The sequence below is a fragment of the Hippoglossus stenolepis genome, chromosome 12 (genome assembly GCF_022539355.2).
Source record: "Hippoglossus stenolepis isolate QCI-W04-F060 chromosome 12, HSTE1.2, whole genome shotgun sequence".
NCBI classification, from domain to species: Eukaryota; Metazoa; Chordata; class Actinopteri; order Pleuronectiformes; family Pleuronectidae; genus Hippoglossus; species Hippoglossus stenolepis.
Window position 1 is genome coordinate 12,129,000 of NC_061494.1, and position 16,364 is coordinate 12,145,363.

The 16,364-nt window shown below is 40.8% G+C and overlaps 1 protein-coding gene across 1 annotated transcript; it reads left to right on the forward strand.

Annotated features, from left to right (window-relative positions):
- The first annotated feature begins 686 nt into the window (after positions 1 to 686).
- hmgcll1 (3-hydroxymethyl-3-methylglutaryl-CoA lyase-like 1) lies at positions 687 to 15,761 on the forward strand. Its single transcript, XM_035171788.2, has 9 exons — positions 687 to 993; positions 2,294 to 2,371; positions 2,868 to 2,975; positions 3,335 to 3,430; positions 3,588 to 3,736; positions 5,200 to 5,263; positions 5,819 to 6,007; positions 13,820 to 13,945; positions 14,308 to 15,761. The coding sequence occupies exons 1-9, from the start codon at positions 898 to 900 to the stop codon at positions 14,410 to 14,412; spliced, it is 1,011 nt and encodes a 336-aa protein (XP_035027679.1). The 5' UTR covers positions 687 to 897; the 3' UTR covers positions 14,413 to 15,761.
- Positions 15,762 to 16,364: the final 603 nt, after the last annotated feature.

Below are 16,364 nucleotides of genomic sequence, written 5' to 3' on the forward strand. Positions count from 1 at the left end.
TTTAAAAATGTTTTGATAAACATCAACCTTGAAGTGCGGCTCAAAAAAAAAAGAAGCTTTTTCAGGGCCGATCATATGAGTCGCCCTCCCCCGACAGCGAGGTAGGGCTCTCTCATCACGGAGCAGTTTAGCGCGGTGAGATGGTTGAATGCTAGGACTTCATTAAGTCCCTCTATTGTTAACATCTGGGTTCAGAAGAATGGCTCTTTCTCTGGTAAATGTTGCCCGGCCTTAACAAGGGATTTTATTACACCATGCAGTTGACATTGGCAGCAGTGGCACGTCTGGCAATGGAAACCTCCTCCACTGTTCAGGTCACAGGAGATCAATCAAAGCAGCGCGTTTCCCTGAAGCGTTCAGTTCTCACCAGAGCAGGGAGGTGAATGTGCATCTAATCTTGTTCGGGAATCGAGATAACTTAGATTGTTTTGAAATGCCTCCACAGTGGAGAAAACACTCAGTCTCTTCATAAATCATCTGTGCAAACTGAGCAAACACATGCATTCCAGTTTTGTTTTGTGCACATACTTTATTTATCTACTACTATCCCAGTCCCTTGTGCAGCACTTATCTCTCGTATCGCTCCATTTGCCATTTTGCTTCACATCATATCCTCTCTCCCTCACTCCCTCACCCATCCCTCTCTGTTTTGATCCCCCTCCCTGCTCGGGATGTGGCTGCCATGGCAACTGCTGAATCATCCCCCACCACCACCACCGGTAGCCGCTCCCTCTAATTCCACCTCCTCGTGCAGCGAGGCCCTCCATCTTCCGGGCCTGCATTAGCAAATTGACCGCACGCTTCAATTTTCCCATATCAGCTGCAGCGGTCTGTGCAGGTCAGTCTCAGAGGAGTCTCGGGGGTGCGGCAGCTGTCGGCTGAACAGCAGCCATTCGGATGGGTAACGTACCCACTACGGTGAAGCACTGCTTGAGCTACGAGCAACTGGTCCAGGACTACCCATGGCTGAGGCGCTGGCTGCAGGAGGAGAAGGTGGGCGTCCGCTTTTTCTTGTTTCTTAATCTGCTGCACATGCTCTGCCACATGACTCTCTCATGACAGAGAGGCTGCACAGAGGCCGGCTGCTGATGACGGCACTGATGCTGCGTGCTGCTTATGTAACAGTCAACTGAAATTCTGCTCTGTGATATTTACATTCAGTCAAACCAGCCAAGAAGCTCCTACATTATGTAACTTCTTGTTTTGGTTTTGTGACCTGCACAATTCTTGAATGGTTGAGTCTGATTATCTGCTCTAATAAATCCCCTGTGGGGGTTTTCAACTGCTAAGGGGGTTGTAAAGACCAAGCACTCAAATATTTAAAATGCATTGACAGAATGCACTTAATGTATCAGAAGTAGTCGTGGTATTACTGAAGCATCAACTTGTACACAAAGCAGCATTTCATTGTTGAACTGTATTTCTCTACAAGTAATAGTTCCATCTGTAAAGAAAGGTGTATGTTATTCTCTGTATTTCTTGTGTGTTTCACTGTCCACCTCATTCTGACTGTCTGCTGCTGAATCTCATCTTATCTCATCCCATCTCATTTATGGTGGAGTTCATTCATAAGTGTAAATTACAGTTGTCACGTCACTCAGTTTTTTTTTTTTACCTCCGCCTCCGAAGTTATGCTTTCACCTGTGTTAGTTTGTCGGATTATACGGAAAACCACATAAGTGGAGTGGAGGGTTGGGGCCTGAGGCTGAGAGGAACCCATTACATTTTGGGAAAGATTAAAAGGCACAGGGCCAGGATTTAGTTTTTTTACTTTCTTTACCACAACAACAGCATTTTCAAATGTTTTGTTTATTTTTCATTTCCTGTGTATTTATACCACAAGAACAATGATGTGTAGGATTGTATAGACTTGGCTGAGGCATGCTCTTTCCTGAGTGCCGTGCAAGTTAGCCAATATTTTAACCCCCCAAAAAAAGTGATATTTAATCTCAGTTTAGGTTTTAAAAAGATGGTATATAAAGATGGACGACATGACAGTCTGCGTTCTAAAATGATGAGGTTCACATCAGGGAAATACCTCCGATCCTCAGAACATCCCTTGTGGTTTGTGTGGACTTACCCTCACGTTCTTTCCCAGTTTTCTCTCTGTGACGCATCTCCTGTGTTTGCATCCTTATGGCCTGACAAGCTCAGTTCTGTTTTGGTTCTCAGGTTTCATTTGGCTTTGAGGTACAGAGAGTTGCTCATGTTAGAAATGACTTGTCCCGGAGCATCCCCCGGCTAAAGAATGACTGAGGGCCCTTCCTCTCCTGACTCTCTTTTCTGTCTCCAGAACAGCACAACTCAAGAGTATCCAGAGTTTGTTAAAATCGTTGAGGTTGGGCCCAGAGATGGACTTCAGAATGAAAAGGTATACACACTCATCTCAGTCAGGAATCTCATTTATATTTATATGCGCCCTTGATTTGTCACCCCTGGAAACCCCCATTTTTCCTGTATCTGTCATACATAAAACAATCCATAACATATGGGTTCTGTGCCATAATTGCCAGGAGCATGTGTTTCACATTTTCTTTGAAATTGAATAGGAAAGATGACACGACTTCTGGTTTAGTTTACCCTGCTTAGCATGTCACAGTTTTATCATTTCCTTATTGCACGCCACCAGTTTTACAGATTGCACGGGATGCAGGAATAATCTTGTTTGCCACAACGTGTTATTATGTGGAATATTGTATAGTTTTGATAGACCCTAAAAATATCCAGTAAGATTCAGCATGCCAAAGTAGACGTTGATGAAATTTGCAAGCAGCATGGCGAAGAGAACGAAATAAATGTCTTCCAGTTGTACCTCCCATCTTGAGTGGAATCAAATCCAGAGTCTTTTCACTTTCAATCTTCCCCAGGAAATAGTCCCAACAGGGATAAAAATCCAGCTGATCGACATGCTGTCACGAACAGGCCTGACTGTGATCGAGGCCACCAGCTTTGTGTCTGCAAAGTGGGTACCTCAGGTAATACCTCTTCTTTATGCACAGAGAAACAGTGCTGATTGAACTTTCTCTCTCATCTGCATAAACCCTGCAGCTCCAGCATCCTAGCAAAGAATATTATAAGACACTCATCATATACAGTCACCTTCTCATTCCCTGCGGTAAATTGTTCCATAATTTACTTCCTGCGCAAACTTGACCGTGTTTTGTTAAAGCTGAAAAATGCAACGTAAAAAAAAGTGTTTCTGTCGTTTGAGGATTGTCTGCTCTGCACCAGTATGTGAAAACATTAGCGCGGGATGATGTTTTCTCAGGAACACGTTGAGATGATGTGAAAGGTTTATTTTCCTACATCATATGTTTTCTCCCCCTTCACTTAGATGGCCGATCACACCGATGTGCTCAGGGGAATCCAGAGAACACCTCATGTTCAGTACCCTGTGTTGACACCTAACATGCAGGGTTTCCAGGACGCTGTAAGCATTAATTATTAATTCAGCACAATGATCTCTGCTATAGACCACAACTGTTTACTTGTGCTTGTCAATTTGAGTTACTTCTTGTTTTGCCTGTGCTTACGTAAGTGTGACTCCAGCACAGTTTTACCAGTTCATTTTTCTCCCCTGTGTTTAGGTAGCAGCCGGTGCTACTGAAGTAGCCGTGTTTGGGTCAGCGTCCGAAACCTTCAGTAAAAAAAATATTAACTGCTCTATTGATGAAAGCATGCTGAGGTTTGAGGAGGTCATTAACTCTGCCAAGGAGCGACACATTCCAGTCCGCGGGTGAGTAGTCTCCTCTCCACACATCTCTCCATTGTCACGTATGATGAGAGAAAACTCCCGTCAAATAGTTTGTTCACTTTCTGATTCTGCTCGGATGATCGCATTTCTGTCCTCACTCCAAACAAAACACTTGAAAATAACGTTTCTATATGGAGGAGGAAACACGCAACTCAGTAATGATACCTCTTATAGCAAAGTTCCAGATGTCCACCAGGTTATATCTGTGCATTAAAAGGACCACACGTCCAGATGGACATTAAAGCTAAGCAAACAGGGTGAGTTACTGCTGGATAGAGGTGGGCCTTTTGTTATACATGGGAGAAGTAAGGCTAACTTGATGATAACATGAAGTTCTCTATTTAAAAACTAGAAGCAAATCTAGTATGGTTAAAGAAAAATAGATGCACTGATCCGGATTTGCATCAAAACTTAAAGGGTTCTCTCCTGACACACACCACATCCCTCCACCAAGTTTAGTGGTGATCCGTGCAGCAGTTTTTGCTTTATCTAGTTCACAAACAAACAAACTGACAAACGGACAAGGGTGAAAACATAACTTATATGTAACTTACTTATACATAACCATAGGCTTTAATGGGTGACATGACAGCTCCCCAAAAGTGAAATCAAACTGTTTTGATTGCCTTCTAGTGGCTGGCTGCAGCACAGGTCATAAACCCAGCCTCCTCCATGTTAATGGGTGGGACACGGACCTGTCAGCAGCAGGTTGTTTTTTAATTTGTTATTTGATGCAGGATGAGAAGCCATGATTGACAGCTGAGACTGACTCATTACTGGTCGCCGGTATTGGGTAAACCTCAATATTGCGGCTCAATCCCTGATCGCAACTCAACCGACTCTGACTCCAAATGATGTCATCATCACAAAATGTCAGCATGCGTCGTCCATCTTTATATACAAACGTCCGTCACAGCTCTGGATTTAATTGTGTTAAAAACTGTCACTTTCTAAGAACCAAATACTGTTCAGTGTTTACAAAAGACATAGAAGTGAGTTTTGGTTTATGACGAAAAATCGAATCACTTGATGTGAACCAAAACGCTTGTAAATCTTTTTTTTGGGATTACCCTGGGATTTCTTGTAGCAAAACAGATGAATTGCTTAAATGACCATGGCCAAACAAAAATCCTATCTTTATTTAAACTGAGTGAGTTCATCTATCAACAACAGAAAAGTGAAAGTGAGAGAGAGTGAAAAATATTTGGCCGGTCAAAATGGTGATTTTTACTTCAGCAACTGTGACCTACATATAAATCTGTTATCAGGAACACATACAAGAATCATAGCAATAAAACATTCAGCAGCTTCGACTTCTCTGCATTAAAGTGAATTGTTACTCCATCCACTGCAGTGGTTGAGTTTTTATAGTTGGTGAAAACCACCACAAGCTATTAAATGTTACACACGTGTATTGAATGTCTCACAAAGTTGTGTTCTTTCAGATATGTGTCTTGTGCGCTGGGGTGTCCCCACGAGGGACACATTGAACCTTCCAAAGTTACTGAGGTGAGATTCGTTTTGCACATTCCTGCTCTACAGTCACGTTCAAAGTGTCAAAGATTTAACAGGGAAAATATTAATGAAGAGTCGTTTTATTTTTATCTCGACATTAAATAAAGACAGGTTTTGTAGACAGACTGTAAACTGGAGGCTTACATCGGTAAAGGTTATATACATATTGCTGCCAGTTTTACATTCATGTCTTTGGATTGAATTTTTCTCTCTGAATTTTCACAATTGATTCATAAGGTGATGCTTGTGTCATTAGACAGGAGAGGAGGCTCTAACTTAACAGCAAATGTCTTTTCTGAAATTAATGAATCTTTATTATTATGCAAAAAACACTGATTAACTGTGAAAATTCTGCTCTTTTTTTTATCCCCGGTTCGTTGTCACCTTTCCATGCATGAGACACAGAGCTTATTGTTCTTGGCTTTCAGCCTGAACTGATTTTAAAATGAAAAATTTCATTTTTTTTTCTCTGTGATTTCAATCACAAACATTTGCATCCTGGATAAACATTAACAGCTGATTTGACATTTTAGTTTCACTACTCTTTAGGTGGCAAAGAGGTTATATGACATGGGCTGTTATGAGATTTCCTTGGGGGACACCATCGGTGTGGGAACTCCAGGTTCCATGTTAAAGATGCTGCAGAGTGTGATGAAGGAGGTTCCCGCCAACGCTCTGGCAGTTCACTGCCATGACACGTATGGGCAAGCACTGCCCAACATCCTGACTGCACTCCAGGTAAGAGTTAATGATATATATCAACGACTTCAACTATCAATACGGACCATAATGATTGATTGTTATAAATGTTATTACTTGCATTACCATTAATAGAAGGAAAATAATAGTAGATTTAATGGGGGAAAATGTTCTTGATTGAGTTGAGACTTTCTATAAACTCTGTCTAAATTGGCCTTACAACAAAATAAGAAATTAGCCGGAACATTTTCAGAATTTTGCCAAACTGCTTCAACTTGTTCACCTTTGACCCTTTGTACTTTCATAGTTTTAACAGCTCTGTGATGTAAAGGATGATTGTAAAAACTAAGATGAACCCACCCAAAAACATCCAATATAAATATATTTCAAACTCCAAGGATACACCCAATGAGATCAACAACTTCGTCTACAAGAGACACAAAAGACATGAATTTCATAACAGTGAGAGCACAGGGAGAAAAGAGGCAAAAAGAAACAAACACAGAAACACACCAGCTCCCCCGAACACAAAATCATTGTTAATATATGATCAATCTTTTTTTGAAAAGTTTATAAAAAATGTATAAGTTGGTAATAAACGCTCACAGCAGCTAACATTTCTGGAAGTCCTTACATGAAGGGGAACAGCTCCAAGACCGCTCCAGAAGTTGGGCGGAGGGACCAGTGAATTCTGGGAAAAGTCAAGAGCTTGTAAATTGTCAAACCCGGGCAGAAATCAAACAGACATATTTGCAAACAGAGAACTGACATCCGTGAAGATTTGATGAAAGGCTGCAAACATATGAGGATGAATGGTTGCAAACGTCTAAGGCAACTCTGAAGAATAGAGTTACTAATGATAGTAATTCTGTGCGAGTTGGAGTCTTCACCTAGAATTTCTCCTTGACAAGAAAAGTATGAAAGGAACCTCTTGATCTTTTTTTGAAAAGTGGCAGTACTTTAACTGTGGAGGGCCTTCAACTAGTAGTAGGAGTAGGTCGCTCACAGTTGAAAGTGTTGATTCTTTCGTTGTGCAAGCACGAGACCTCAATGCATTATCCTCTCCATTCATCACATCCTCTTAAGATAAATTGTCTGGCAGCTTTCCCTCCTGCTTTCCCCCGTCGCTTGGCAAAGATTCTCCGGGCACCTTCACATGCACGTCCTTCTCCTCATGATGAATAAAAATATTCTTGTGGAGAGCCGCAGGCCGACCGTGGATAAATGCCCAGCCTTTGCGTACATCAACGTTGTTACCCACAATGACATAAAGAGGAGCAACCAGATGTGGAAACCGCGTCCAAAGTTGAGGTGGTGATGCTTGTTCCAGGATATCTTTCAACTTCCTTAAGTAACTGCCAACTCTGCAGAGATCACACGTCCGTTCTGAGGCTTTAAATCATATTTCCTTCCCTGGGTATTCGTATGTTAAGCTGCTCGCAATCCATCTTTTTAATTTTCAACGCACAAGTTGCAGAACATTTGAACACAGCATCTTGGAAAGCAAGCATTGTTCAGTTTTGGCTGGATTCAAGGAAAGGCAGTGGAATTCTCATGAACTAGTGCAGTGCCTGGTCTAAAGCTATTTGTTCTCTTGTCCTGTGTTAATGCTCTGGAGCTACGTCAGAATTACTCTTGTCATTAGTGAGTCCTCCTCAAACAGTTCTACACTTTCACTTTTTATTGTTTCTGTGCTGGATGTTGTGCGCACAGCTTTTTATAAACAGTCTACAGTGCAGAGTGAAGTGGGGAAAACTTAGTGTTCATCCTATCTGGTTTATCTGCAATGACGGTAGTCAATATAAAATGAAAATTAAAATTACTTTATTTCTATTCACGTGTTTGATTGATTTACTTAGTTTGTGTTTTTTTCCATTCATAACATGTCGGCTGTTTCAGTGGTCTGCTAAGCAACCGACCTAATCTTCAGACCCTTTTCAAAATAAAAACACTGTAATTTAGATTGGCATTAAGCATTGCTGCAACAGAATGAATGTTGGGCTTTTAGTTTGAAGACAAATTGCTAAAAAGGAAGTGATTGTGTGAATGTTGTGTCCTTCAGTCTGATGTGGTAAAATAAAAATATCAAAATGATCTGGCAGCGATTGTAACCCACGGTTAGACCCAGTCACCAACCACAGCTGTAGTTTATCTGAGGACGTAGAAGAAGACATGTTCAACTCCACAGACTGACGGCACACTGCCCCTCCCCCACTGGCTATGGAAAAAAAAATTGTACATTTCGAGAGTAAAGTCATAATATGACAAGAATGAAGTTGTAAACATACAAGAATAAAGTCGGGATTTTACGAGAATTAAACTCGTGATTTTAGGCGACATGCTACTTCAGAAAAGCGGCCTGCGCCTGTGTTAAAATGATGAGCCTAGTATCTTGTGAAACTATACTTCAGTATAGCAGTGAATCTTTTGGTACATCGGCACCACATTATCTTAAGTATCTGTACTTTGAAAAGATTGCACAAGAAACTATGTTTATTCAGACCAAAGAAGCCCACGGACTTGGGGAAATTGCCTTTTTTCAATTAACTTTTTTTTTTCTCTCTCAAACTTTAAGAATTTATTTTTATGTTATTCCGACTTTATTCACGTAAAATTTAAACTTTATTTTTGTATTATTACCACTTAATTCTCGTAAATTACGATGTCTGACTTTTTTCTTCAAAGTGGCCCAAATACTCTGTTGTAATAATATAAATAATATAGTATAACAAATTTTTGAATGTGTTGACAAGTTCTCTTAAGCAAATATTTTAAGTTTGAGTATGGAGCTGAAAGATATTTATGAAACTCACTGTTAAACCGAATCTTCCCTTGAGCTTAAAAACAGTTTTTAAGTTTATGATGCTATGAATGCGTCCTCTGTTCGGCGAGCATTGAGACGGCCCGAAAACAAAAGTGTAGGTCACAATGAGACACACAGAAAACTAGAAGCCGTCAGTCAACAAGGAAGAGGGGCATTAAGAAACATGAGCTAAGCCTCCCCATCAAAAGATGATTCACAAACTGCCCACTGAAAAAGAAAAATTCCCAGAATCTTAATGAACATAAGATATTTCCAAAGGGCCCTCCCATGACGGCACACGAGTATTGTGGAGAAGAAAACAACTCGATGGACGATTACGTTAACATACTCTAAAATACGCAGCTCACAAATATACGATTAGGCTTTTAAACCCCTGTAGAAGAAAAGCTCCCATCGGGGTGTTTTTCACCTCTTTGCCGACGGTGAGTGTAAAAGTGACACAAATCCAGACATAAAACAGAGGTAACGCAGATATGGCTGTATCAGTTCTCTGGAGCACATTGTCATTGCAAGGGGAGGAAGCTCATTGGGGGCTGGGTGGGTCAACAGATGTGAGGGGGGTCAGGCACAAAGGCTCACCTATTCACTGTCTGTCGGACAAAGCGACTGAGAGCTAGGTGGATAGAAGGGCCCTGGGGGACTCCTAACTCATCTATCGCTTGGCTGTTGAACCCTGACAATGCTCTGCTTAAAGACCAGAGGAAAACGATCCTCTCGTTCGCCCGCTGCTGAACATGTGATGAACGGCGCTGCAGCCGCAGACCCAACACTTTATTGTGCAGGGGATAAATATGCTTTTGTGATTTTTTTTCAAGTTTGCATACATCATAAATTCACAGGGCCCTTACACAGTTTCACCCAAGAATAAAAGAGTTAGACCTAAAAACAGTTAACTAACAGAACTAGAATATGGCTGTGAGTAGAGCGCATACCTCCGCCAACCGTCCCCTTAAACTCGCTCAAGCTGCACCAAATTACACACACTCATAGATATCGGTCTCCTGAATATGCCAATTTGTTTTCATCAAAATCCGCGAACTATTCCCTGGGAAATCAGGGAAAATGTAAAAGAAAAACGCCCTTTTTCACAATATTAAACAAAGTGATAAAAGAAACTCCTGGACCAGCCCCCTGATCCGGATCAGCACCAAAATTTCACGAGTTTCTCCCTGACCCATAGAACATCCTTCCATCCAATCTTGTCATAATCTGTACTTAATTGTTTGCATAATCTTGCTTAAAAAACAAAAAATAACAACAAACAAACAAATAGGGTTGAAAACACCTCAGAGGTTACAAGAGTTACACTCCCAACAAAGACAAAACACTTTAACGGGGGGTGTACTTATATGTACTTGCATGTTCTTATATTTTTCAATATCCTCATGGTGAATGTCCATTTAAAATGTATAAAAAAAAAGAAAATTAATTAAATTTATATCCCTGATGGGAATAAAGAGTTGTTCAAATAACTCAATAGGGAAGATGCTTTGATCTTCTATGTAAAAACTTTACGACTCCATGTGCAAAGTAGCAGATATTTTTTAGGTTAGTTTTAATTTTGGCTCAGTGAAGAAGTGCAGAGGGACAGTGAAATTCCTTTGTGAATCACACTTAACAATGATTCATCGCAGCTGCCCCGTGGACACAGGGAGTAATAGCAGCCGTGGATATTTAGCCCACCATTTGCTCAACCATAAACAAGATGGAAATGAAAGATTTTATCATCGTTTTTCATTATTGTGTGCCAGAAGTCCACACCACCAACTGGGAGAGAAATGAATTCCCCCAGTGCTGTCAGCCCTGAGTCACCTCTTTTGTTCTTGATAAAGACATTCCTCAGTCTTTGTACCTTTTCTTTTTTTCAGGAGGTCTGGGGGGGCTTTGTTACAAACCTACTCCTGGCAGGTCACACAATGACAATGTATGTACTTAGATTTCACAGGCTTGGCAAGGAAAATTATTTATTCCTGCCTGCAATTTGGGTGTATTGTGCACTGCTGCAGCTGGGAAATACAGTACAACCTGTTTGTGCTCACACATGGAGCGGGTGTGCGTAACTTCTGTATTTTAACTTTAATTATGTTACAATTAACAATTTATTGTGTGTAGATAAAAATTAAGCTAAGACTATGACCATCATCAACATCATCATCTTCATGAAGAATATGATTGTTGTTGTTGTTGTTGTTGTTGTTGTTGTTGTTGTTGTTGTTGTTGTTCTTCTTCTTCTTCTTCTTCTTCTTCTTCTTCTTCTTCTTCTTCTTCTTCTTCTTCTTCTTCTTCTTCTTCTTCGTCCATCATCATCATCAGCACCACATTTGTAGTGTGTATTGTGAGGTGCCATTTTTCATTTTCATTTTCATTTAGAGAGAAACGCAACAGTATCAAAGCTAATAACAACTAATTACACACTGTAAATGATACAATTATAAAAAACGGATTATATTGAATATCAAATGATCAATAATAATATAATAAATAATACGGACACAAATAATATAATCTATACATACTGAAAAATGTTATACAAAGCAAACTATAGGTGAGTTAATAAACAAAAAGTGGTTTTACATTCATACATGCCGTGTGTAACATATGTTCTTATTATGGTGTGTATCACATGTCATGGGTTTATCAGGGAAAACACAAACCAATCCCAACGAAGAACAAAAGTAGGATCTTTCAAGGAAGTGCTGATCGTGCAGAGGCCAGACACACAGCAAATTACAACAGGAATACCTTTTACTTAATCTGGAGATGTATCTGACCTCATTTCCTCCGAAGTTAAATATGGTTCGGTGTGCAGCTCACTGGCTTCTCAGCCTCCACCTGCACATAAAAAACTGAGCCTCTAGAGTTTTGAATTAACTCGAAATTCTTCGATAAATTGAGACTGTTCGTCATTGTAATTGGTTGTTCTGCATTCATGAAACCCAGTTATCCACGAAGCGGTGATTGACTTGATTATAAAGCTCCGAATTTTTGTGTTGAAATAAATCATAGAGTTAAAAATAAAAAGTAATTTATTTGGTTTTAAATGTTTGTTTTGTCTATCGCCGAGCTGCCCCTCCCAATACCTGGGTTCCGCTTTCCCGTGGCGAGGTTGTTCATGCGTTCCTGGAAAGAGGTTGTATATGTGTCAGCAGTGGATCTGTCACAGTTTTCTTTCAGCTTCCCAGTTTATGTAGTTGTGGGTAAAGCATCACTGCTTCATATCCTTCAGTGAACACACACACTCCCTCTCACTCGCTGACGCAGTTCTCAACCCAAAATGGGAGCTTGTCCATCTTCAGCCTCGTCCACTCACTGTGTAAAATGTCAACAAGTTTATCCCCCTCCCAAAAAAATTGAAAGTTTGAAAATGTACTGTGTCGTTACCCTGGAATGTATTGTTTTTACACAGCCACAGCTCGGTGGACATAGCCTTTTTCACACTGAGCGCACATCTGGCTTTCGGGCAGTGTGAAGCGAATGCTGGCGAGCTCGAGCTGCTGACCACCAATCCCCTGCGTGGTTACTGTCCAGAGGAACACGGGGGGCACGCTGCTGAAGGGTCTGTTTTGTTCTCCTCGGAAACAGTACGCTGAAGACCCCCGGCCTTACACGGCTGGCAGCTGAGAGCGAGAGAGTTGGCATGGCAGATTACAACTCTGTGTTTATACTACAAAAATGATGCCTAGTACAATATCCTGCTCTGGCTTTCACCAAGGTCTGGAAATCTCGTGCACACCGGAGTAGATCTCCTCCTCTTTCTACCCCACCTCCTCCTCCTCTTCCCTTGCCAACACAAACAGCAATTACGGGCTGGCTCAGACAGCCCCCTGAAAGAAGTAGGTTCTTGTCTGGGGGGGAAAGCAACCAATTAGCAGCATTGTTAAAAAAGAAAAGAAAGGAAAAGAAAAAAGGGCAAGAGAGATTCCTTTAATTTAGCTTGTCTGGTCCTGCTCCATGGGGTGAAAAGTCCTCCATGACCCGCTGCCACTGAGAGGATCAGCGTGTTAATTTTCTCTCACCGTGGGATCCTCTGACATCTGGCTCGGCCACGGAAGCTGGAAAACATCTTTAATATTCTCATGACGATCCCGCGGATCTGTGGAAAACATCCCGAGACCCTAAGTCCATAATGAATCTGAAAAACTGAAGGTCTGGATTCATCGTTTTTTTTTTTTTTGGTGTTAAAACAAAGGGTACGCTCATGGCTCGGTACATTCAATATGGCGAGTCACAACTGTTTTATCTCTTTGTGTAACGTCTGCTTTCAGAGGAGGTTGAAAGCAAATGTGAATGATTGAACTCGACCTGTCAGCATTAGATTACATAAAGCAGGAGCAGCATTTAAAAAACAAAATAGAATATTATTTAATTAAAAAAAATAATGCATAATAGATTCTCATGTGGAGACCATTTCATTGTAGTCAATGAAAATTAGACAAAAAGAAAGAAACAGAACATTTCCCCTCACGATATCGATCCCGAGCAGCCGTAGAACCACAGATCTATTCATACATGTGAAAGACATCAATGGCATTAACAGCACATTTGAGTGGTAGCGTTACAATTCCTGAATCGTTGGCGTGATGTAAGCAGACACCATCCAGCCAAGGAACAAATGCCTTCTCAATGTGGCAGGAAAAATGAATCCCCACGGTTCAGGGGCAGAGCATAGTGCTGTAAAAACATGAGTAACCAGGAGAAACAGAACCATATGAAATGTTCTGTTCAGCATGTATAATGTTCCTCTTATATGAGACGAGGCCGTAATTATGTGGTGCTGGTGTTTTGAGCTGACAAAGAGGATGACTAAGCCGTACTGTGGGACATACCGTGCCCACTCATCTTCAAAACACAAGCCCACAGTTCTCCTGAACAGCTGTAAGACACGACCGCAGCCATCGGGGAGGCGCGCTGCTGCGGCTAGAACAATTCAGCAGGAACAAGGATCTTTGTTCCTGGATTTTTTTTTTTTACCTGAGGTGAAGTTTACATGGAGTTGCTGAATGTCTCTGCTGTGTTCCCCATTGCAGATGGGGGTCTGCGTGGTGGACTCGGCAGTAGCCGGCCTGGGAGGCTGCCCGTACGCTCAGGGTTCGTCTGGCAACGTTTCAACGGAGGATGTTCTCTACATGCTCAGTGGCATGGGCATTGAAACAGTGAGTATGTCTTTACAGTGCACTCTCACAGAGCTGCTGGTATTTTATGGCTTTATAATCCCAACACGTTGGCCAAACTCACACAATCATCCAGAGCTTATTTAAAGTAAAGGATCCCTGTGCTCGGAACAGGTTTATTTTATAATATCTGTGGTTTCACACAACTTGAACAATGTCCTCAGTGTCACATGCACCTTCAGGAACAATTTATTTAACAATTCCTACCCCTGCTGGTGGAAAACCTTCACTACAGTTTAGTTTCCTGTCTCCTGTTGCACACGATCACACCTTCTGTTCATCCTGCCCACCTGATTCCTCCTCTCAGATGTTGCATTTTAAGTGATGCTAAATATTTTTTGCAGGGTGTGAACCTTGCCAAAGTGATGGAGGCTGGTGATTTTATCTGCGGAGCTTTAGGTCGCCAGACAAACTCCAAGGTTGCTCAGGCCAGAGACAGAACACTGTGACACTGCTGTGATGAAGGATTCCCCATTTAAAGTGCTTCCCCTGTTCTTGCTGCCTTTCAGTTTCTTGACTATGCTGCTGTATTAAAAAATTCCCAGTCTCAAACTAATACTTGCATGATTTGCGCTTTAAAACCAGCTCCTTCGTTTTCAGTTTCCTATATATCTGTTCAGTTTTGGTGCTTATTCCACTCAAAGACTCAATCATGTCGCAGAAATATAATTTTCGCTTATCTTCTGTCTGTATTGTTGGACATTACAAAAGAACAAGGACAGGTCACATCAGCTTGAAAGTATCCAGAGGGAGACGAGGACTACATCAAGTATTCTTCATCAAAAGAGGTCAAGACTGATGACTTGATGACTCATGAACACATTCTGGCCTTTAAGAGGCGGAAGGTTTTTTAAAACTTTCACATTTATTAACTCTGACAAATAAATCCAGTGAACATCTGCGACTTTTATCACTTTGCAAAGCTCAGTGGCCTTAAAAGCTAAATAGCAAGAGGGTGAGAATAGTTTTGAATAGTTCAGTTTCTTTTGCTTTGGCTATTTGCTGAACTCAGTTTATAAATGTTTCATTTGAATGAACAGAGAAGATACATGAGAAAACATCATTTCTCTTTAGATATGATCCTCATGCAGAAAACTTCTCACAATAATCTTTTCAGCTCTACTTCCCCGGTGAGATTCTGCTTGAATAGCAATTAAATAAAATTATTTTAAAAGCCACCACTGAAAAGTGTTTGCCCTCAGGTGTCCCAAAGAGGATTTAAGAAGTGCCCCTTGAATGTTTTTTTGCCATTAAAAAAACTTTTACCATTACATAAGCTACTGATTGTATGAAAATCAAATGTGGTCGTGTTTTATCTGTGTTTCTCATGTGCTCTGTGTAAAAACATCATTTGATGCTGAATTTTAATGAACTTCATCTTAACGTGCTATGTGATGGCGGAATAACTCCATTTATGTTGTATCATATTGAAAAAAATGAAAATCAGTCATTTGGTAATTTTATTTTCACATCCTCTAAATAAAGGGGGGGGGGGGAAACTGTGTGGTGAATGTCTCTGTCCTCAGGGCTCAGGATACATCTGGTTCTCTATCCACTGAGCTAATTATCATCAACTGTGGTCACCTGATGTCCCTGTAGTAAATCAGTATCGGCCTAATTACGATGCCACAGTGAAAGACGAGTGGACTCTGGGACTGAAAGATAATCAAAACTCAACTCTAATGAATTTAAGGAGCAGATTCCTAGAAATTTGCATAAGTGTATTAAAATGTGATTGATCCATCTTCATCACACATGCAAAGAAAAATCCATAATAAAATTGATGAAATCCAAAAAATAAGAATTGATGCAATCAATTTTTTATGCAGATCTGCTTGTAGATTAAGGCAAATCAGATGCTAGAAGTCCAATAATCAGGAAATGTGTGATTTCTCAGAGAAGGGCTCTGGAAATAAGGAAATCCTGATTACTGGAGGTGTGTTGATCTGCTGGGTAAAGCTATTTTAGTTGTTCTCTGACTGAAGCTGATTCAACAAACTAACATTTGATAGCACTGAGCACAAAGTAACATTTTGCCTGATGGTAAAAATCATTGGTTTTGCTTGTTTGACCACACTGTAAACCGAACTATTGGAAAAATAACAACTACGATTGGATGATGGCGCAGCTGGAAAATTCTGAAGGTTTCATCAGGGAACTGTTGGACTTGGCAGAGGTACGCACTTCACTGAGGGTCACTATAGTTTCATAAAGAGCCCTAAATTATGTCCTTGTCACAAAAATATCTAAAAAGGTTCATGTGTTCTTCCTTGGCCCATACCTCACTCTTCTGCCAACTATTAACTCAACTGAAATGTCTTCCTAAAGTAATTTACGACAGCAAGCCACCCTCAGCTGCAGCAGTTATGTAAAACTAAATGATGTTGGATCATGGTGACAG

Bases quoted from the DNA above. Each gene is read 5' to 3' on its own strand.
- hmgcll1 (XM_035171788.2), top strand. From the start codon at position 898: ATGGGTAACGTACCCACTACGGTGAAGCACTGCTTGAGCTACGAGCAA. The intron at 994-2,293 runs GTGGGCGTCCGC...TTCTGTCTCCAG, and splicing joins GCTGGCTGCAGGAGGAGAAG to AACAGCACAACTCAAGAGTA. The intron at 6,008-13,819 runs GTAAGAGTTAAT...TCCCCATTGCAG, and splicing joins ACATCCTGACTGCACTCCAG to ATGGGGGTCTGCGTGGTGGA.